Here is a 24,635-nt window from a genome sequence, read left to right as displayed (position 1 = left end):
GGGAGCCTGCTTCCCCGTCTCTCTCTGCCTGTCTCTCTGCCTACTTGTGATCTCCCTTTCTGTTAAATAAATAAATAAAATCTTAGAAAAAAATTTTTTGAAAAACAGTGGTCTATTTTATATTCTTAACATGATAATTGTTGGTGTAATATAGATTTAGTATAGGTAATGACACATGGACTATTGTATGATAAAGTATTCTTATAAGTTTCTTTTGAGATAAGTGGTGGCAGTATTCCATTAGAAGTCTAGGACACAGTGTACTTTTCTCCTAAAATGGCATGAAGAAAATAATCTAATTTTTTGTCTTTGTTGTATATGTGCTTTGGCAGGGGTTTGGAGGGAAGATGGATTTTTCTTATGCATGTGTGCTTGTTTTTTGTAAGATTCTTAGGAGATTAAAAAAAAAATCTTGTTGAGAGTCTTTTTTATCAGAGACCTTATAGATTATAAGACTTTTGGTTAGTTACTAACTTCAATTTTCTTTTCTCCTTTGTGTTGATTTATATTTCCATTGGTACATTTTCCCTATTGACTTAAGGACTAAAGTAAGAATACATATAAGTTTTGCTTTCAATCTTTTTTGTCTCCTTGTTGCATTTTGGGTAGATTCTTTTGACATGTCTTCATGTTCACTGATCTTTTTCTTCTGCAGTATCTAATCTTACATTAATCCCATATGGTATATATTTTTCAGCTCAGAAGTTGTAGTTTTTACACTTGAGGTCCGATTTAGGTCTTTTTAATAATTTCCTTATATCCACTTACCATGTTCAGTCTTTTCTCTAGCTTTTCGAACATAGGGAATTCAGTTATAATAACTATTTTAATATCTTCGTTAATTCTAACAACTGTATCCCTTCTGGGTTGGTTTTGGTTGATTTTCCTGTTTGTTTTGGGTAATATTTTCCTGCTTCTTTGCATGCCTGATAAATTTTTATTGGAGGCTAGACATAGTAAATTTTACTATGCTAGATATTTTTGTATTCTGATATTCTTGAGCTTTGTTCTGGAACAGTTACTTGGAAAGAGTTTCATGTTTTGGAGGTTTGCTTTGAAGATTTGCTAAGTGAGAGCAGAATAATGCTTAGTGCTCATTACTTGCCACTGCTGAGAACCTTCTGAGTACTCATTTCTCAATGAAATGACAGTTTTCAGTCTGGCTTTTGGAAAAAGGAACTATTCTTGGCTCTGTGTGAGGTCAGATTACTCACCTAATTCTTTCAGGTCATTCTTTTCCTGGCCTTAATTAAATATTTTCCTTACATGCATATGCTGATTGGGGTACTCTTCTGAATGAGCCTTTGGCAGATCTTCATAATTTTGTTTTTGTGCCATGTTCTTTTCTGCTACCCTGCTTGTGATTCTAGCCGCATTGCTCTCCCTGGATTTGTAGTACCATTTGCTTAAATCAGAGAGTCATCAGACCCTGCTTGGATATCCCTTCCTATACATGGCCTGGAAGCTTAGTTCTCTTTGTTGTTTGTCTCTCAAAGATCTTTGCTGCTTAATTATGCCCAGTATCTGGAAAACATTTGATTTCTGTTTATTCTTTTGTTTGTTTTATGTAGGAGAATAAATCTGATCTCTATTATGCCATCTGTTGGAAGTGGAAGCACTTTTATTTCTAATTAACCTTTAATTACAGAAATCTCAAACAAGTACCAAAGTAGAAAGGGTGGTAGTGTTGCATCCTCACATACCCGTCAATACTTACCATCTCTTAGCCAGTCTTGTTTTATCTTCTGACATCCCTGCTCTGTCTTTCAACCCTTCTGGATTATTTTGAAGCAAATTGTGTTATCTCAGCTCTAGTAGTTTAGTATATTTATTTCTATTATATAGCAAGACAGTCTTTCCTTTAAAAGCATAGCCACAGTACCATTATCATACCTTAAAGTATTTATTCCCTAATATCTTTTAATACTATATCTTTGTTCACATTTCCCTAATTATCCCACAGTTTTACTTATTTTTTTTTTTAAAGATTTATTAATTCAAGAGAGAGAGAGTGAGCAAGAGAATGAGAGAGAGCACTAGCATGGGATATGGGCAGAGGGAGAAGCAGACTCCCCGTTTGGTAGGCACCCTGACCTGGAGCTCCACCCTAGGATCAGGATCCCAGGATCATGACCTGAGCCAAAGACAGATGCTTAACCAACTGAGCCACCCAGGTGCCCCCAGTTTTGCTTATTTTAAAAGTTGGTTTGTTTGAAACAGGATCTAAATAAGGTTTATCTTGATCTTTATTATTCTTTTTTTTTTTTTTAAATTTTTTATTTTTGATAAACATATATTTTTATCCCCAGGGGTACAGGTCTGTGAATCACCAGGTTTACACATTTCACAGCACTCACCAAATCACATACCCTCCCCAATGTCCATAATCCCACCCCCTTCTCCCAAACCCCCTGCCCCCGGCAACCCTCAGTTTGTTTTGTGAGATTAAGAGTCACTTATGGTTTGTCTCCCTCCCAATCCCATCTTGTTTCATTTATTCTTCTTCTACCCACTTAAGCCTCCATGTTGTATCACCACTTCCTCATATCAGGGAGATCATATGATAGTTGTCTTTCTCTGCTTGACTTATTTCGCTAAGCATGATACACTCTAGTTCCATCCACGTTGTTGCAAATGGCAAGATTTCATTTCTTTTGATGGCTGCATAGTATTCCATTATTCTTTACCTTTTAATTACTACCCCTTCTCTCTTTGGACTCTTGATACTCTCACCCAGACTCTTGACATATTAAACCAGATTTTAAGAAGAGCTTTCTATCTGATTTCCCAGCTCCATTCACTGCCTTTCTCTGCCTCCTCCTCACCAACCCCCACCCCAGTGGGAAGTATTGACGGGTATGTGAGGATGCAACACTCACCATGGTTTTGATCCATCAAACTTCTTCCTAAAATATAGATATGGTGATGCCCTTCTTAAGCTTGAATACCTTCAGTGAATAAGCAAGGTACAGAAGAAATAATGTGTATAGTATGACTTTCTTTATGTAAAAATTAAAAAGTTATATATATATATATATATATATATATATATATATATATGCTTATATATTGTTTCAAGAAAGATACATAAGAAATTTAAGCTATGATTGTTTCCTTAAAGGGAAACTGGATAAATGAAGGAAGATGACTTAGTTTTTTAATACTTCTTTTGTTTGAATTATGTATCTAATTATATTTATTCATTTTAAGTTAAAAAAAATTTTAAGTAACTACTGTTGAATACTAAGTAGATTATAAGAGTATGAACGTGATACTTGGGAATCCTCTGCCTGTGGCTCCCACCTCTTTCCCTTTTTTCCCAGCCAGGATTTAGCTCTGGAGCTAAATGACATTTGGAAATGTTTCAGCGCAGCCTTGATTGTCACAGTATTTAGAGAGCGTTAATGTAGAAGGATCCAGGATTCTAAATTGTCTGTAGTGCTTAGTGCAGTTCAATGCAAAATGCCTGTAAGTTACCTTTGAGGAACATTTTTTTCCCCAGAGAATTTAAAATGTTTTCCATTCTTAAGTTTTTGTTCTACCTAAACTTTAGTTTTCCCATTCCTTTCATGTGCCACTATTTCTCTACTTAATATCTTTTCTGTTGGTCTTTACCAGTCTGATAAGCCTATATTAGTTATTTTTATAGTTATTTGTATGTATGTTATTTTCACATGAGTTTGAACTTCTTATGGGGCAGAAATGCTTCTTGTGAGTTTTTGTGATCTTTAGAAAGTAAGACTCTGTGTATGCTTCCGTTTCTATAAAAAAGGGGGATGATAATTTAGCTATGTTGAGGATCATTGCAGGGATTAAATTAAGTTAGTAAATGCATGGAAGGTATTTAGAACAGTATGTTATATAGATTATATAGTAAGTTGCAGAATGCTTTATATATAACAAGTATTCATTCAGTGAAGTTTTTGAACTATTTGGAGTATTGATGAATAAATGTTTTCAGAGGTTAGTGTAAGTACAAACCGGATTTTTGTTTGTTTTTTTTATAGCCAGTATTTGATAATTGAGTGAGCCAGTATGCCAGGCAGTAGTGTGAGGTGTTGGGAACACATCATGGTGAATAAAGACTGTGTTTGTCCTTCAGGAGCTTATGTAAATACTTAATCACTTTTTGAAATATGAGTTCTGTAAGACAGCTTAATAGGGAGGAGCCCTGTTTTGGTGGCTAGAGTAAAAGTCAGCCTTTTCTGATTGAAAATAAGTCTGAATAATTCTCTGTGGTGTACCAAATTATTATACCTTTATTTTGATTGCTTTAGGAAATGGAAATATAATTAGCCATTATATAAAACATGATAACCTTAGCTGCCAACATAGTTATCTCTAATAATAATAATAATAATAATAATCAGTGACTAATCTTTATCTCATGTTAATGGAATTGTTGATGTCTCTTGAGAGCCTGAAGTTGAGGCCTTCAAGTATTCTTTCAAATGATGGTTCTGTTTATATAGTGTTACTGTAAAATTAGGTATGTAGTGAAATTTCTATGAATTGGATTTTATTGTTATAATTAAGCATTAAAATTTGGTGAATTCTTTAATATTGTGATTTTATATTTAGAATTCTTTGTTTCTCTGCATTACTAGGTATTAACTCCACAAAAGTTGGAGTTGTTACGAGCCCAAATACAACAAGAATTAGAAACTCCAATGAGAGAACGTTTTAGGAATCTGGATGAAGTAAGTAATTTATATAGAAGGAACTGTGCATTTATCTTTATGTGACTGATCAAAAGCACCATTCCCCTATTCAGAAACCCTGCAGTAGCTCCCCTTCTAACTTAAGGAGCTTTTAGGGCTGCACAAGATCAGATCCCATTATCTGTCTGACTTCCTTTCTTCCATTCTTATTGGCCTCTTTGTTGTTTCTTTGGCACTCCAGAAATGAAACAAATCAAGAATCTTTGTATAGGGGCGCCTGGGTGGCTCAGAGGGTTAAAGCCTCTGCCTTCAGCTCAGGTCATGTCCCAGGGTCCTGGGATCAAGCCCCACATTGGGTTCTCTGCTCGACAGGGAGCCTGCTTCCTCCTCTCTCTCTCTGCCTATCTCCTCTGCCTACTTGTAATCTCTGTCTGTCAAATAAATAAATAAAAATCTTAAAAAAAAAAAAAAAAAGGATCTTTGGTATAACTGTTACCTCTGACATGAATAGTATCTTTCCAGGTATCTCTAAGCCAATTTCCTCTCTCTCTCTCTCTCTCTTTTTTTTTTTTAAAGATTTTAAAAATTATTTATTAGAGAGAGAGTGTGTGAGAGAGCACAAGCAGGGGGGTAGAGGGCAGAGTGAGAGGGAGAAGCAGACTCCCTGCTGAGCAGGGAGCTCAACTTGGCCTAGCCAAAGTCAGAGGCTTAAGCAGCTCGGCCACCCAGGTGCCCCTTCCTCAACTTTTTTAAGTCTTTGCTGAAATATCACCTTCTCAATGAGGCCTACTTTGTGAACAGTGTGTGTCTCTATTTAATATTGCTTCCTGCCTCTCCCTTCACTTCTTAGACCTTTGGATGTTCATTTACCCTGCTATACTTTTTATTTTTCTCTATTACTTATCCTCTAATATGCTGTATATTTATTGTGCTTATTTTTTATTTTCTTTATTACCATCTCTAGAATGTAAGTTGCATGAGAGAAGGAACCTTTATCTGTTTGGTTCACTGTATATTCTAAGTTCCTAGCATACAGTAGGTACTCAATATTTGTGGAATGAAAGAGTGTTTTCATGCAACCCTAGAAAAATAGAAAATTGTTACAGTTTTCCTTCAGATTGAAATGTTTCCTTCCTCTCATGAAATTTCATGTTTGTAAAATATAATTAACTGTTTAATAAATGAAATAGGAAAAGATGGCCTATATTAAGTACTATGCCAGACATATATATATAATATATGTATATATATAATGCAACTTTATTTAATGAATAGCCTGGGTCTTATATATAGCACATGAATATTGTCCCCTTCAAAATGGACCTCCTTTGGAAAGCTGTAGTCTAGTGATGCTGCCATTGCACAAAACAGGTTTGTTATGTAGATTATATAGTATGTTGCAGAATGCTTTTATAATAGAAGTATTCATTCGGTGAGGTTTTGGACTCTTCCCGAGCATTGATGAATAAATGAATGAATTAAACTGAATATTACTCTCCATTTTTATAAATTTCTTTTTATACATGACTTTTATAAATGACTTACTGGTTTGTAAGGTCATCGTTTGAATATCCTGGTGGGTAACCAAAGCATTATGGTTGGGAGTAGACTTAAATTTTGGATTTAAAGCCACTTAGACCTAAGGTAGGTGATCTAGTTAAATAAATGGTTTTGTTGTTGTTGTTTAAGTATATTTTTAATAAAATCATAAAACCCATTTTCTTGGTTTGTATACTGGCTTAGAGAAATCATTCAACCAAAGATTTACAGTGAGCTGAATATTTTAGAAGGTGTTTTTATATCTTAATTTCCTGATGAATGCTGAAATAGTGTCTCTTTAATCTTCTCTACTGCCTAAGTTCTTACTGACTTTAGAATGCCAGCAACTTTTGTAGTGTTAGCAGAATTGGGGCATATCAGAGATCTGCATGTGTTCCTAGTTAGTCAGGAAATTTGGTGCTACATATATTCTTCAGACTGGTATGTTGAACTATCATTATAATACTTGATTGAACCTTAAGTTGTTACACTAAATATTCAAATAGTCTTTTATCTACTTAGAATTCATCCTGTCTTTTAGGAGGCTGTTTTATATTTTACTATAGAGTTAATTTTAAAAAGTTAACTAATTTAGAAAGGTATACTACATTATTAAATATTATTTTATTAGGCCTACAGGTCAAAACTTCTGATGTGCTATTCATTTTCATTATTATGAGAATCAGTGAGGAAATAGGGTAAATTGAATGGTAATGTGTTTTATTGGCACCTTCTCAAGAATGTACTGATTCTGTATGTAGGATACTTGTCATAAGAATTTTCCGGGATTTATTTATATTTCTGTTGAGCTTATTTTTTGCTTTTTAGAATGGCTTTCAATATAATGTACTTCAAAATTATATTTGCAAAAGTGATTTTTGGAGTGAGTACAAATTTCATTTATAAACTTGTCATAAATTATAGTCTCCTTTTAATTTAGGAAGTGGAAAAGTATAGAACTGAATATAATAAGCTTCGCTATGAACATACATTTCTCAAATCAGAATTTGAACACCAGAAAGAAGAATTTGCACGTATTTTAGAAGAAGAAAAAATAAAATATGAATCAGAGGTGAGTGGTTATACTGGTTTAGTTATTCTTCTTCTAGTCAATAAAATTTTATGATTTTTTTGTAAATTCTAAGTTAGTTAATTGCATAATTAAGTTTCATTAATTAGTGGTGAAGTATTTGGCATGATATTCATCTGTTCTATATTAAGATTTTTATTGGTGAACATTCTTTTTGGCTGTTAGCTTTTCCTCTTTTGTTCCTCCTTTATTTTGCCCCAGTCAATGGAGGTAGACAGTCTCTTATCTTCCATAGCCAGAGAGTTAAATTTCTTTTTGCACATATAGTTTGTTTATATGAATTTTTATGTAGCACTGTCCCCCTCTACTTTTTGGAACAAAACCACATGAGGAGAACTCTGGCTATCAGCCCATGTACCTTGTTTCTACTGACAGAAATAAGGGGCTTATACTTTAGAGTGTGCCCATCACATTCAAGAAGTGTATTTTGTTCTTTCTGATTTCTACAACTGCAGAATTTTCTCTCTGCTGCCTGTAGCATGTTCCCCTACTCTATCTCTACTGCTTGGGCAGCCTTTCTACTCATTTTATGTTTCATTTCCTAATTTTTGTCAAAAATAAAATTTGTGTTTATCATTCTTTATGGACTTTTATGTGATTTTTCAAGAAGAAAGAAATATATCAGTTCTGTTATATTGAAATAAAAAATCTAATACTAGTGGAATATGTTAAAAAAAGCTTGGTATCTATAGTTATGTGAAATATTCTATGTGTAAACACACCTGCATTATTTATTTATTGCATCATCTTTATTTGGAATTAAGAATGAGAATATACTCACCTTTCTTTACTAATTACTAATTGGATCAAACAGGTCTATTCTTTTTATTATTTTTGAATTTAAATTCAGTTAGCCAACATTGAACATATTAGAACATTATTAGTGTCTGATGTAGAGTTCAGTAATTCATCAGTTGTATACAACACCTGGTGCTCATCACATCCTATTCGCTCTCTTTTTTTTTTTTTTAAGTCATGTGGCCTCCTTAATGCCCACCACCCAATTACCCCACCCCCACTGCAGCAACCCTCAGTTTCTCCCCTATAGTTAATTAAGAGTCTCTGATGGTTTGTCTCCCTCTCTGATTTCTTCCCATTCTGTTTTTCCCTGCCTTCCCCTATTGTCTTCTGTGCTGTTTCTTAAATTCCTCATATGAGTGAAACAATAGGATAATCAACTTTCTTTGACTTACTTAGCTCAGCATAGTACCCTCCAGTTCCATCCACGTCAATGTAAATGGTTAAGATTTCATCCTTTCTGGTGCCTGAGTAATATTCCGTTGTGTATTATCTATTCATCTGTTGATAGACATCTCCACTCTTTCCATAGTTTGGTTATTGTGGACATTGTTGCTATAAACATTGGGGTGCATGTGCCTCTTTGGATCACGACATTTGTATCTTTAGGGTAAACACCCAGTAGTGCAATTGCTGGGTCATAGGGTAGCTCTGTTTTCAACTTTTTGAGGAAACTTCATGCTGTTTTACCGAGTGGCTGCACCAGCTTGCATTCCCACCAACAGTATTAAGAGGGTTCCCGTTCCTCCGCATCCTCGCCAACATCTGTCATTTCCTGACTTGTTAATTTTAGCCATTCTGACTGGTGTGAGGTGGTATCTCATTGAGCTTTTGATTTGTATTTCTTTGATGCCGAGTGGTTTTGAGCATCTTTTCATTTGTCTGTTGGCCATCTGAATGTCTTCTTTGCAGAAATGTCTGTTCACGTCCTCTGCCCATTTCTTGATTGGATTATTTGTTTTAGGTGTTGAGTTGCATAAGTTCTTTATAGATCTTGACTACTAGCCCTTTATCTGTAGTGTCATTTGCAAATATCTTCTTCCATTCCATAGGTTACCTTTTAGTTTGTTGACTGTTTCCTTTGCTGTGCAAAAGCTTTTTATCTTGATGAAGTCCCAGTAGTACAGTTTTGCCCTTCCTCCCCTTACCTTTTGATACTTGTCTAGCAAGAAGTTGTTGCAGCCGAGGTAGAAGAGCTTGCTGCCCGTGTTCTGTCCTCTAAGATTTTGATGGATTCCTGTCTCACAGTTAGATATTTCATCCTTTTTGTGTCTATCTTTGTGTATGGTGTAAGAAAATGGTTCAGTTTCATTTTTCTGCATGTGGCTGTCCCATTTTCTCAACACATTTCTTCAACACATTTGTTGAAGAGACTGTCTTTTTTCCATTGGTCATTCTTTCCTACTTTGTCGAAGATTAGTTGCCCATGGAGTGGAGGTTCCATTTCTGGGCTCTCTGTTCTGTTCCATTGACCTATGTGTCTGTTTTTGTGTCATTACCATACTGTCTTGATGATGACAGCTTTTTAATAGAGCTTGAAGTCTGGAATTGTGATGCCACCAGTTTTGGTTTTCTTTTTCAATATTCCTCTTGGCTATTCAGTATCTTTTCTGGTTCTGCACAAATTTTAGGATGATTTGTTCCAGCCCTGTGAAAAAAGTTCATGGTATTTTGATATGGATTGCATTGAATATGTAGATTGCTCTAGGTAGCATAGATATTTCCACAATATTTGTTTTTAATCAGTGGGCAAACTGTTTCATGATTGTTTGATATATAAGAAGCTATATGAACATTGGAACATTTGAGTCCATTGGTAATACAATACTAGAAAACTATGAATATTTAAAATAGGCTTTTTTTTTTAAGATTTTATTTATTTATTTGACAGATAGAGATCACAAGTAGGCAGAGAGGCAGGCAGAGAGAGAGGGAGGGGGGAAGCAGGCTCCCTGCTGAGCAGAGAGCCCGATGCAGGGCTCGATCCCAGGACTCTGGGATCATGACCCGAGCCGAAGGCAGAGGCTTTAACCCACTGAGCCACCCAGGCGCCCCTAGGATTTTTTATTAAAAACTTCTTCACAACTTTAAGTTGCTTAATGACCTCTTGTTATAATCTCTTGTTATGATCTCTTGTTATAATAGTCACTGTGATGGGACAGAACTGTATTATTTTATCCATTTAAAATGAGGATACTTGAAGCATAAGGTAAGCAACTTGCCCAAAATCTAACAAAAAGTCAGCAGCCAAGTTTATGGTAGAACTCAGGTACCCCAACTACCAGCACAAAGTTTGTAGTTTGGTGTGGCAATTTCAAATCTCTGGTAGTTAGGAGCCATCCAGCAACTAATTTTGTTAAGAGATCTGTCAATTTATACTACTTGTGATGACAAAAGGTTTTAAATCTGTAATCATGATAGACATAAAAGAATTACATTTAAAAATTTTCTTGTGGAAAATAGGAATGATAAAGATTTTCAGTCTAAAATGTTGGTTTAGTGTATTAAAGAATAACCACTGAGGTTAAGGATACTGGTGCTTTATTTTATATTTTGCATTTAAAATCTAATGTTGATGTTTATCTGGCAATAATTATTGGCATTCTCTAGTTTCTTAGTTTTATTGTTTTTCTAAAGAATGAAACTTGCATCTGAAATCTGATGACTAATCTGTTTTTCACCCATGGAAGACCAAATAATATTCACTAAAGTTTTTAAGGGGTCAGTGGCATCATTAATTTTCCCAATTTAAATATCTTTTATGGAGAAATCTGAAGATAAACAGCTAGCTAAGAAGCCATTATTAATAAATAGAGTCTAGAAAAGTAAAACTTTCTGATAAGATTAAAGTTCTTTTCTTTATACTTCCTGATTGGTTATGCAAGAACAGTGTTAATTACTGGACAATTGGATATTTGTCCTTTCATTCCATTACTTATGTTTATACACTAATTTCTGTACACAAGAGCAGTAAAACTTAGCGATATGATTGGGGATCATGAAATAGCAGTAACTTCAAAGAAAAGCCTACTCTTAACATCTTCCAATTTTACAGTTAAAATTGGTATAAAATATGTTAGTTTGTACTAAAAATAATTGGCTTTTTTTGCATTAATTAAGGATTCACACAATATTTGTTCATTTTCACTTCTACAGATGAAAGAAGTAACTGAATATTCTTTACTGTGTTCTTAGGTAAATACTTCAGGAAGATTTTGTTAGTGTTTTCATGAGAAGCACTCTAGTGATACTCTGAATTAAAAAGAACGTATGAGGGGTGCCTGGGTGGCTCAGTGGGGTAAGCCTCTGCCTTCAGCTCAGGTCATGATCTCAGGGTCCTGGGATCGAGCCTGGCATAGGGCTCTCTGCTCAGCCGGGAGCCTGCCTCCCCCTCTCTCTCTGCCTGTCTCTCTGCCTACTTGTGATCTCCCTCTCTGTCAAATAAATAAATAAAATCTTAAAAATATATATATGAAAGTAGATGTCTTTATAAGTAATATGAGGTCATGATTTCTCAATGCATTTGGCTATAAGAACATACTAAGTCTGGGACTTCATACAGATGAAATTCTAAAGTTGTATATATAGGCACTATTCAAAGTGGTACGTGCTGTTGTGTTTTCATTATGTTATTTGGCGTCTAATTTTTGTTCTGCAAATAATGAACAATACAGAGAGTTTTAGGTATAGTTGATTATACTGGTCTACTGAACTCTAGTGCAAGAAGCTAGAGTAATCCAGTGGGGCAAGTGTGAAGATGTTGAAAGAGGGGCAGTGAGCACTGCATCATATGAAAAACTTTAGAGTGACAATATATAATGACAAGTCCCTGAGATTATTCCATCTGGCTCTCCAAACTGAGCTGTACCTTGTTTTTTTTTTTTTTTTTTTTTTCCCCCTTAAGATTTTATTTACTTATTTATTTGAGAGAGAGAGAGAGAATAAGTGGAAGGAGGTGCAGAGGGAGAAGCAGACTCCCTGACTCCCCATGGAGGAGGGAGCCCAAGTCCGGATTCAGTCCCAAGACCCTGGGATCATGACCTGAGCTAAAGGCAGATACTTAACCAACTGAGCTACCCAGGTGTCTTTTTTTTTCTTTTTTGAAGATTTATTTATTTGAGAGAGCGAGAGAGCAAGTGAGAGAGACAGAAACACAGCACAATCGGGGTGAGAGACTGAGGGAAAAGCAGATTCCCTGATGACACTCAACCGATTGAGCCACCCAGGCACCCCTGTACCTTGGTTTTTATGGGGCTGGTGAGAAACCAAAATTCCTGTGGCAGAAAGGAGAACTTTTCTGGGTCCTTGTTGCCACATTGTATTTTTTTCTTACAACACTGGTAACATAATGATTTCCAAGTTTTGGTCTTTATCCTGATACAAATACCAATAGACATCATGAAACCTCTTAAAACACTTCCTAATTTTGTCCTTGTGTGTTCTGAAGCTCTAGATGGCCCATATGGCTCCTTTATCTAAAACATTCCAAATTCTCTGACTTGCACCCTTCTCAGAGTACTATAAACCATATTATAATAGGCAGAAGTCTCCCAAATTAAAACTAAATTACCTCCCAGTGGGAATTCTCTGAGATGAATTTTGGTAAACCTTTTAGAAGGGCTCTGTGAAATCTTACTCATTAAAATTCTCTGTATGGGGACGCCTGGGGGCTCAGTTGGTTAAGCATCTGCCTTTGGCTCAGGTCATGATCCTGAAATCAAGCCCTATGTCACGCTCCCTGCTCAGAGGAAGTCTGCGTTTCCCTCTCCCTCTTACCCCCTCCCCCGTATTCGTGCTCTCACTCACTCTCTCTTAAAAATGAATAAACAATAAAAAATAATTCTCTGTGGATGCAGTTTAAACTATCTCAAAAACTAAACTTTTTACAGGTAAAATTTAAAATGTTCAAGATGTTTATTTAATGTGACATTGAGAACTAAATTAAACTTCTCTGTGCCTCCGTCTCCTTATCTGTAAAATGGTGTTAACAGTAATATATATCTCATGGATCTGTAAGATTTAATAAATTGGCGTATGTAAAATACTTACATAAGTACCTAGCACACAGCAAATATTGAATAAATGTTAACACATCTTCAACATTTTGGAGTATTTGATTCTCTTGCTTAGCATGCTGGAGTCTTCAGTGTCAGGTCTATAATTCAGATGATATAAATAGTTCCAGGGTATTTCTAATTTCAGTTCCTGTGCCCCCCACCTTCATCTCACTCTTAGCATTTGGACTGCTCTGCTTTCAGGTGCCCTGTGCCCTGGCAGCATGTATTTTATTTTCCGTATTCTCTTGTTCTGTCTCAGTTCAATTCTTTTTAAGACGAAATGAACATAAGCTCATTTTCCAATAGTTCTTGTATTCCATTCCCTAATTTTTCCCTAACTATGTCTGGGGGGCAAGTACGTAGTTCTGGGAATTGCTTTCTCCCTGTGACTATCTTTCTTTTACTAGGAGAAAATATGGATATAAAGAAAGGGAACTATAACATCCACAATTAGATTAAAATATGAACTTTAGATTTGTAAGTGATTTAAGTGTCACTTCCATTAAGTATAAACAAATCACAGTGTTTTTGTATTCCATCATTAGTTTAGGAAAAGTTCATTCTAGTGCATATAGGAGGAGAGGAGAAACTTAGAATAGTAGTAACATAAAAAAGGTGAGCTAATTTGATTTTAAAAACTGAGATCTGAGAACATGAAACTTCATGTGCAAAATATTTACCATAATAGCCCTGACACACAGTAATGGTGTTACTACTATTAGGACCTGATAGCATTAATCATAGTGCTAATTATCATAATAAACATAGCAGATTTTTAAAATAGGTTTCAGATTTGTAAATCACAAGTTGCAGAAGTTGAAGAAGTGAAATACATAGAGGTAGAATAAATGTTGAGAGAATCACTTTATACTTACTTGAATTCTGTCAGCTGTGGGAATTAGATAATCATTATTCCCATTTTATAAATGAGAAAACACTCATTTCTGAAAAAACACTCATGAAGTACTGAGATTAGTCCACGGTCTGTCCATCTACAGATAGTAGATGGTAGAACCATGATTCATATTGTCTAGGAGTTTCTGTTTCTGGCTCTGATGGAGTAATAGGGACTGAATTTTTCTAAGGTCTTGCCTGAAAACTGAGACAAAATACAGAAAACAGTGGTGTCCAGACACTGAGAAACAGGTAGTACAAGGTGCAGTGATCCTTACAAGAAGGAAAACAAATGAAGTCAGCCCTACGATTGTGCCATATTATGTCCATCAGAGTGGAAAGGCTTTACCATGCATGGTGCATTGAGTAGAAGACTCAGAAAGGTTTTACTTCAGTAGTAAAGCCAAATTAGCCCTACACTAAAGGCTGCTCTCTTTCTCCCTAACAAGTGTAAAAGCAAGATTTGCAAGGATCAGACTGTTTCTAAGTAACTTAAAAGCATAACAGAATAAAGATTTAAAAGTATGTAAAGGAATCCAGAAGACTCCAGCACGGGGGGATGGGGTGGGGGGGGTCAGGGAACTACTCCAGTAGTTAAGTGAACTTTCCCCCATAAAATTCACAATGTCTGACATCCAATAAAAAATGACTGGGCAGCCCAGATGGGTTTATAAATGAACTCTACAAAACATTTAGGGAAGAAACATCAGGTCTCTACAGTCTTTTTCAGAAAATAGAATGAGAGATAGTATTTCTTACCTCATTCTAAAGGCCAGATACCTATTACCTTTCCTTATACCTAAACCAAACAGACATTATAAGAAAAAAACAAAAAACAAAAAACCAACAACTATAGATCACTGCCTCTCATGAACAAAAATTCAAGAATCCTGAACAAAATATTAGCAAATCAAATCCAACAATGTATAAAAATAATATACCATGAACAAGTAGGGTTTATATAGGCATGAAAACCTGGTTAAACATTAGGAAATGAATTAATGTAATCCATCACCTCGACAGGCCAAAAAAGAAAAATTACATGATCATATCAGTAGATGCCGAAGAATCATGAGAGAATCCAATATCCATTCTTGATACAAACTCTCAGCAGACTAGAAATAGAAGAGGGAACTACCTTAATTTGTCTAAGAATATCTACAAAAAATCTATAACTAACATCATATTTAATGATGAGAAATGTAGAGCTTTCCCACTAAAATCAGGAAGAATGAGGCATGGATATCCTTTTACCTTGCCTTTTCAACATTATGCTGGGTGTCTTATTCAATATGGTTAGACAAGAAAAGGAAGTAAAAGATACAGATTTGATAGGGAGAAATAAAACTTTTTGCTTGCAGATAACTGATTGTCTATGTAGAAAATCTAAAACAGTGAACCAAAAGCTCTTGAAATTAATAATCAGTTACAGTGAAATTACAGGAAACAATGTTAATGTACAAAAGACGCTTTCCTGTGTAAAAGGAATGAATAGGTGAAATTGGAATTTAAAAGCGTAGTATCATTTATGTTAGCATCCCCCAAAATGAAATACTGAGATATAAATCTGAAAAAAAATGTAGAAGATCTGTATGAAGAAAACTACAAATCTGATGAACAAAATTAAAGAACTAAATAAATGGAGTGATAGTCCATGTTTGTGGATAGGAAGACTCAATGTTGTCAACATGTCTGTTCTTCCTAACTTGATCTGTAGTTTCAGTGCAATCCCAATCAAAATGCCAGCAAAGTATTTTGTTAATATCCTCAAACTGCATCTAAAGTTTATAAAGAGAAACAAAGGACCCAGAATAGCCAACACAATATTAAAGAACAAAGTTAGATGACTGACAATGTAGACGTCAGGATTTACTATAAAGCTATTTAACCAAGTCAGCCATTGGCAAAAGAATAGACAAATAGATCGATAGACCAGAGAGCCTAGAAATAGACTTACACAAATATAGCCATTTGGTCTTTGACAGAAGAGGAAAGACTAAATGGAGAAAAAATCTTTTCAACAAATGGTGCTAAAACAACTGGATATGCACATACAAGAAGAAATGAATCTATAAAAAACAATACACCTTTCACAAAAAATTAAAAGTAGAACATAGACCTAAATGTGAAACTTAAAATTATCAAACTCTTAGAAGATAATAGGGGAAAACTTAGATGACCTTGTTTAGCAATGACTTTTTAGATACAACATTAAAAATATGACACACAAAAGAAGTAATTAGTTAGACTTTATTAAAATTAAAAACCTCTGTGAAAGACATTGTAAAGAGAATGAGAAGCCATTGACTGATAGAAGATATTTACTACAGGCACATAGGATAAAAGACCGTTATTTAGGCTATACAAAGAATTATGAAACTTGATGGTAAGAAAACATACTTAGTTATAGTTTAAAAATGGGCCAAACACTTGAACAGATATCTCACCAGACAATATATAGATATATTATATATATATCTATATATATATATATATATATAATAGATATATCTATCTATCTATATAGCAGATATATCACCAGATATCTCACATGGCAAATCAGAATATGAAAATATGTTCAACATTGTATGTTATTAGGGAATTGCAAATTAAAACAAGACACTAAAACACACACATTGAGAATGGCCAGATCCAAAACACTGGTGATACTAATTGCCAGTGAGGATGTGGAGCAATGCGACTTTCCACCGATAGTGGTGGGAGTGCAAAATGGTACAACAACTCGAAGAAGACAGTTTGGCAGTTTCTTAGAAAACTAAACATAATTTTACTACACATAATTTACCATAAGATTTAGCTCATACTTCTTGATATTTACTTAAAAGAACTGAGAATTTATTTCTGCACAACTTTGTGCAGTTATTTTTAGCACCTTTATTCCTAATTGCCAAAACGTGACCAGTATGTCCTTCAATAGGTTAGTAGTTATGTGAACTGAAAAGACATGGTGGGACCTTTATTACTTATTACTAAGTGAAAGAAGCCAATCTGGAAAGGCTATGTACTGTAGTATTCCAATGACATGACATATAGGAAAAGGCAGAACTATGGAGACATTAAAAATATCTCTGGTTAGTAGGGATTAGGGGAGAGGGAGGAATGAATAGGTGGAGCCCAGAGGATTTTTAGAGTACTGACTGCTCTGTGTGATACTAAAGTGGTGGGTGCACGTCAGGATACATTCATTAATATCCATAGAATGTACACCAGGAGTGAACCCACCTGTAAACTATAGACTTGGTCATAATGATACATTACTGTATGTTCATGAGTTATAACAAATCTACCCCTCTGGTGTATGATGCTGATAGAGGGCGAGGCTGGGCACATGTGGGAATTCTGTACTTTCTGTGCAGTTTTGATGTAAACCTAAAACTGATCTAAAATATAAAGACTTTTTTAAAATATTAAGATTTTTAAAAATTCCAGTATAATTAATATACATTGTTATTAGTTTTAGGTGTACAGTATAGTGATTCAACAGTTCTGTACATTACTTAGTGCTCATCAGAATTGTCTCTTAATCCACTTTACCTTTTTCACCCATTTCCCCACCCATCTCCCCTCTCATAACCAGCTTGTTCTCTATAGTTAAGAATTTTTTTTTGTCTCTCTTTTCTTTGTTCATTTGTTTTGTTTCTTAAGTTCCACATATGAGTGAACTTATATGGTACTTGTTTTTCTCTGACTTATTTCACTTAGATTAAACGCATTAGATCCATCCATGTTGCTGCAAATGGCAAATTTCATTCTTTTTTATGGCTGGGTAATACTTCATTGTATTTATACATAGCCTATTATCTTTATCCATTCATCTATCAGTGGACACTTGGATTGCTTCCATAATTTGGCTGTTGTAAATAATGCTGCAGTAAACATAGGGTTGCATATATCTTTTCAAATTAGTGTTTTCATTTTCTTTGGGTAAATACCCAGTAGTGCTATTACTGGATTGTAGGATAATTCTATTTTTAGCTTTTTGAGGAACCTCCATACTGTTTTCCACAGTGGCTGTACCAGTTTGCATTCCCACTGAAAGTGCAATAAGGTTCCTTTTTTTCTACATCCTTGCCAACACTTGGTTCTTGCATTTTTTATTTTAGCTATTCTGACAGGTGTGAGGTGATATCTCATTGTAGTTTTGATTTTTATTTCCCTAATGATGCGTGATGTTGAGCATCTTTTCATGTGTCTGTTGGCCGTCTGTATGTCTTCTTTGGAGAAATATCTGTTCATGCCTTCTGCCCATTTTTAATTAAATTAAATTATTTGTGGGGTTTTGGAGCTGCATTGTATATTTTGGATACTTAGCCCTTTATCAGATATGTCATTTGCAAATATTTTCTCCATGATTCATCAGTCTTACTCAAGTCATAGCACTCCCCAGAGCGCATCCCTCCTCAATGTCCATCCCCCAGCCACCTCATCCTTCCGATCCCCCTTCCCTCCAGCAACCCTCAGCTTGTTTCCCCAAGATTAAGGGTCTTTATGGTTAGTCTCCCTTTCTGGCTTTGTCTTGTTTCATTTTTCCCTCCCTTCCCCTATGATCCTCCGTCTTGTTTCTCAAATTTCTCATATCTGTGGCATCATTGAATAATTGTCTTTCCTGATTGACTTATTTCACTTAGCATAATACCTTCTTGTTCTATCCATGTCATTGCAAATGGCAAGATTTCACATTTTTTGATGGCTGCATGTTATTTCATTGTGTATATGTGTATACACACACACAGACACCCCCCCCCCCCACATCTTCTTTATCCATTCATCTGTTGATGGACTTCTAGGCTTTTTCCATAGTTTGGCTATTGTGGACATTGCTGCTATAAACCTTGGGGAGCAGGTGCCCCTTCAGATCACTATATTTGTATCTTTAGGATAAATGCCCAGTAGGGCAATTGTTGGGTTGTAGGGTAGTTCTCTTTTCAATTTTTTGAGAAACCTCCATGCTGTTTTCCAGAGTGGCTACACCAGCTTGCATTCCCACCAACAATGTAGGATGGTAGAACTCCTACTTCTACCCAGCATGGTGTCATGAGAAGCCTGTCCCATCCTGGGTGTCCTAGAGCTAAGGTGGGGAATCCGTACTACCTCTGCCTGGTAGTAATGAGGTGATGACACCATCCTTTCCCTGGCAGAGCCATGTCCTAAAAAGCCAACTAAAATAAACTTTAGATAAGATCCAGACTCTCCTAATACAATACCCCAAAAGTTTAAATTTCAGTAGAAAATCAGTTGGCATACTGAGAACCTGAAAGATCTCAAAACTAAAAGACAACCTATGAAATGGGAGAAGATATTTGCAAATGACATATCTGATAAAGAGTTGTGTCGAAAATCTGTAGGGAACTTACAAACTCAATACCTAAATGATAAATAGTCCAGCTAAGAAGTGAACAGACATTTTTCCAAAGAAAGCATCCAGATGGCAAATAGACACATAAAAAGATGCTCAACATCACTCCTCATTAGGGAGGTACAAATCAAAACCACAATGAGATACCACCTCACACCTATCAGAATGGCTGAAATTAACGCAAGAAGTAACAGGTGTTGGCGAGGTTGTGGAGAAAGGGGAACCCTCTTGCGCTATTGATGAGAATGCAGACTGGTACAATCACTTTGGAAAACAGTATGGAGGTTCCTCAAAAAGTTAACAGTAGAACTACCCTGTGACCCAGCAATTGTACTACTAGGTATTTACCTGAAGGACACAAAAATACTGATTTGGAGGGCCACATGCACTCTGTTGTTAAGATTATCAATAATAGCCAAACTATGGAGAGAGCCCAAATGTCCACTGACCAATGAATGGATAAAGAAGATGTATGGTGTGTGTGTGTGTGTATGTGTGTGTAATGGAATATTACCCATCAAAAATAGTATCTTGCCATTTGCAATATGTGGTTGGAGCTAGAGTGTATTAGGCTAAGTGAAATAAGTCAGAGAAAGACAATTATATGATTTCACTCATGTGGAATTTAAGAAGCAAAACAGATGAACATAGGGGAAGGGGTGAAAAGAGAGATGGGGAAGCAAACCTAAAAGACACTTACCTGTAGAGAACAAACTGAGAGGTGGTAGAAGGAGATGGACGGGGCATGGGCTAAATGGGTGATGGGCATTAAGGAGGGCACTTATTGTGATGAGTACCAAGTCTTACATGTAAGTGATGAATCACTAAATTCTACACCTGAAACTGGTTTTACCATACAGGTTAACTAGAATTTAAATAAAAATTTGAAGTAAAATATCAAACTAGATGGAAAAAGGCAATAGATGCTAACACTGAGATGACAGTAATATTAGAATTATCTGGCAAAGATTTCAAATCAGCCATGGTAAAAATGTTTTAATATACAATTACAAACATGAAACAAGTGGAAAAATTAGAGTTTTAGCAAAGAAATAGTGTAAAGAACCAAATAAAAATTTTAGAACTGTAAAATATGTTCATCATTGAAACCCCACTCCCCAAGACAGAACGAAAAACAAACCCTCAGTTGTTGGGCTTAACAACAGAGGAGAGGGGATAGAGGAAAGACTCTGTGAACTTCAAGACAGAACATTAGAAATTACCCAATCTTAACAAGCTACAGAAAATGCATTAAAAAAAGAAATGAGCACAGAGAGTCAAAGGTACCTGTGGATCATCTTGAAAGATCAAAGATTTTTGTTTTTGAAAGGAAAAGAGAGGACAGTCTTGAAAAAGTACTTAATGAAATAAAGACTGAAAACTCCCCATATATGATAGACCCAAACATAGATTCAAGAAGCTGAGTGAATAGCAAAATAGGATAAAATGAAAGTAATTTACCTGAGAAAGATCATACTCAAATTTATAAAAACTATAGGGAAAAAGATCTTGAAAGCAGTGAGAAGTATGATGCTTATGGGGGAAAACAATTCCAAGACATTTCTCATCAGAAACCATAGAGGCCAGAACAAAGTGCCGTGACATTATTAAATGCTAAAAGGAAAGAAGTATCAACTCCTAATTATCCAGCAAAAATGTCCTTCAGGAATGAAAAGTAAATCGAGATATTCTTAGAATAAGGAAAACTAAGACAATCTCTTACCAATAGTTTCAAAAGAATGCCTGTGGGAAATTCTCTATACAGAAAGAAAACAGTAAAAGAATGAACCTCAAAATATCAAGAAGTCTAAAAGAACACAATCAGAACTCTGGGTGTATACAATAGATACTCCTTTCCTGAATGACTTTTCTAAATTTTGTTTGATGGTTAAAGCAAACATAATGCTGTCTGATGTAGTTTTAAATGTATATAGTGGAAGTAATTAAGACGATCATAAACAAGGGCAAAAAGATGTAAAAAGAGGTAAAGTTTTTAACTACCACTTGAGCTAGTAAAATGAAACCAGTAGACTGTGACAGGGTATGTATGTATAACGTCCAGAGCAGTAACTAAGAAAGTTATACAAAGAGATATACTCAGGACATTATGAGTAAATCAAAATGGAATCCTAAAAAAAAATGTTTATGGAGACCATAGGAAGGCAGGAAAAAAAAATCTTAGAACAGGAAATAGGAAAAGAAATGAAAAACTTAAAACCATAACATATTCATAGTCATAATAAAGGTAAATGGTACAAATAGAACAAAGAGATTTGCAGAGTTGATTTTACTAATTTGTTTTTTAAAGATTTTGTTTAGAGAGAGAGAGAGAGTGCAAATGGGGAGAGGTAGAGGGAGAGGAAGAGAGTCCCTGACACAGGGCTTGATCCCATGACCATGAGATCATGACCTGAGCCCAAATCAGGAGTTGAACGTTTAATTCACTGAGACACCCAGATATCCCTGCAACGTTGATTTTATTTATGTTTTTTTAAAATATTTTATTTATTCATTTATTTGTCAGAGAGAGAGCACAAGCTGGCAGAGTGGCATGCAGAGGCAGAGAGAGAAGCAGGCTCTCTGCCAAGCAAGGAGCCTGATGCGGGACTCGTTCCCAGTACCCAGGGATCATGACCTGAGCCGAAGGCAGTGGCTTAACCAACTGAGCCACCGAGGTGTCCCTGTAGAGTTGATTTTAAAAACAAAAGACCCAACTGTATGCTGTTTATGGAAATCTTCAAATATAATATGTATAGTTAGTAAGTAAAAGGGTAGAAAGAGTTATGTCTTGTAAATATTCAAATATTAGTTAAAAGAAGTAGAAATGGCTATATTAATAGTGGATAAAGTAGACTTCAGAGCAAAGAAAAATACCAGAGGTAGAAGATAACATAATGATAAAAAATGTCAGTCCATCATGAGGACAGGAATACTAAATGTGTTTGAACCAAACAGAACTGCAAAATATGTTAAGCAAAAACTGATAAAACTACAAGGAGCAATATTTAATTATTGTTGGAGATTTGGCACCCATGTTTCAACAATTGATAGAAAAATTAGAAAATCGGGGCGCCTGGGTGGCTCAGTGGATTAAGCCGCTGCCTTCGGCTCAGGTCATGATCTCGGGGTCCTGGGATCGAGTCCCGCATCGGGCTCTCTGCTCAGCGGGGACCCTGCTTCCCTCTATCTCTCTCTCTGCCTGCTTCTCCATCTGCTTGTGATCTCTCTCCGTCAAATAAATAAAATCTTTAAAAAAAAAAAAATTAGAAAATCAGGAAGAATCTAGAACTCAAAAACACCATTAACCAGAAGAATCTAACCGACATTTATAGAACACTCTACCCAACAAGAGCACCTGAACTCATTTTTTTCAAGTGGCTACTGAATATACACCCAAACAGGCTGTATCCTAGGCCAGAAACAAACTTTACAGATTTAAAAAATTGAGATTATGCAGAGTGAGTTCTCTAACCACAGAAATAGCACTAAATGTATTCATTAGAAAAGAGAAAAATAGATCAAATCCGTAATCTAAGCTTCTACCTAAAGAACCTAGAAAAATAGGATCAAAATAAACACTAAGAAGAGGGAAGGAAATAAGAAAGATGAGAGCAGAAACAGTGAAATTGAAAACAAAAGCAGTAGAGAAAATCAGTGAAGCAAAGAGCTATTCTTTGAAAAGATTAATAAAATTGACAAACCTCTAGCAGGATTGCCAAAAAAGAGGGAAGAGACAGATTGCCTATATCGGGAATAAAACAATATCACCACAGATCTTGCAGACACCAAAAAGGTAAAAAGCTAATCTGGTGAACAGCTCTATCCAAATAAATTTGTCAAACATAGATGAAATGGATCAAAAGGCAAATACTACCATAACTCACCCCATATGAAGTAAATCATGTGAATATTATGTATCTATTAAGAAAACTGACTTCATATTGAAAAACTCAGCAAAAGAATGGTGTCACTGGAGAATTCTATGAAGTGTTTAAAGAGGAATGAAAACCAGTTCTGTGCAGTATCTTTCAGAAAATAGAAGAGGAGGGATGTACAATTGAATATGAATTTACCATCATCGAAAAATATGGTTAATTTAAAAAAAAATACGGGTGCCTGGGTAACGGAGTTGGTTAAGTGTCCAACTCTTGGTTTTGGCTCATGATGTGATCTCAAGGTCATGAGTTAGAGCCCGTGGTGGCCTCCAGCCATAGCTGGAGTCTGCTTGAGGTTCTCTGTCCCTCTTCCTCTGCCCCTCCTGCTTGTGCATATGCTCTCTCTCTCAATCTCTCAAATAAATCTTAAAGGTAAAAAAAAAAAAAAAGTATTTTCTGCGTCTGAAAACAGACTTCCTTTTGGAAATAATATAAACCGAAAGACAGTAGAGAAATATCTTTAAAGTATTAAAAACAACAACAACAAAAACTTAGGCTGTTTGATTCCAGAGCCTGTACTCTTAACCATTTCTCTATGCTGTGTCCTAAAGATAATAAAAGCAGAGATGGATGGAGCAACTGCATATACCACTTTCTCCTTTTGTGTGCCTGGGGCGTTAGAATGGTACAACTATCCTTTGGAAAGAAGATAACAATTATTCCTAGTTGTGGATTTGTTTCTTGTTTCTGTTGTTTCCTTTACTTCAATGATCTTTTAAAAGTAAAATACACCATATTTCATATGTATTTCAATACAACATATTTCCTGTCAAGTAAGCTTATATTCTAGAAGAGAATAAAGTAAATGTAGAGGTAACTGTAATATAGGCACATTTGAAAAAATGTCATAAAATAGAAATTCAGACAAAGCCTTTGGGAAATTTAGAGCAAGGATTGAGAGTACAACAAATTATGGGTATCAAGGAAGATTGCTTGTGAATCTGACTGAGAGTAGAGGAAGAGGAAGGGCTGAGGATGTGTCTAAGATCTGTGTCCTGATGACCCGGACGAGAGCAATGTCATAGTAGTGGTTAAATAGAAGTTCTTGGAATGCACAGATTTTGTGATTGTTTGTCTGTCTGCTTGGTTCTGTAGCGTATCTTTACTACCTAGAACAGTGCTGGGTACATAGTAAGTACTCAGTCAATATTTGTTACATGAATGAGCAAACAAATCGAGAAATCAGAAGGCAGCAATCACCAGATTTTGTAGGAATGCTTTGATAGTGAGCTCTAGTTGGGAGTTATGAATGTGGGATCTAACCTTCACTATGCTGTTAGCCAG

The 24,635-nt window shown here is 35.5% G+C and overlaps 1 protein-coding gene across 4 annotated transcripts in view; it reads left to right on the top strand.

The window, feature by feature from the left end:
- The window catches only part of CEP83 (centrosomal protein 83), a 132,808-nt gene that overhangs the window by 56,824 nt on the left and 51,349 nt on the right, over positions 1-24,635 (top strand). For all 4 annotated transcript variants that reach the window (XM_059186530.1, XM_059186528.1, XM_059186529.1 and 1 more), the window contains exons 4-5: positions 4,608-4,700; positions 7,141-7,272. In XM_059186530.1, coding sequence (XP_059042513.1) covers positions 4,608-4,700; positions 7,141-7,272 — 225 coding nt within the window. The remainder of the gene's footprint in view (positions 1-4,607; positions 4,701-7,140; positions 7,273-24,635) is intronic.

This window comes from Mustela lutreola, chromosome 8, assembly GCF_030435805.1.
Source record: "Mustela lutreola isolate mMusLut2 chromosome 8, mMusLut2.pri, whole genome shotgun sequence".
Taxonomy (NCBI): Eukaryota; Metazoa; Chordata; class Mammalia; order Carnivora; family Mustelidae; genus Mustela; species Mustela lutreola.
This window is presented reverse-complemented; position numbering and strand designations above follow the sequence as displayed.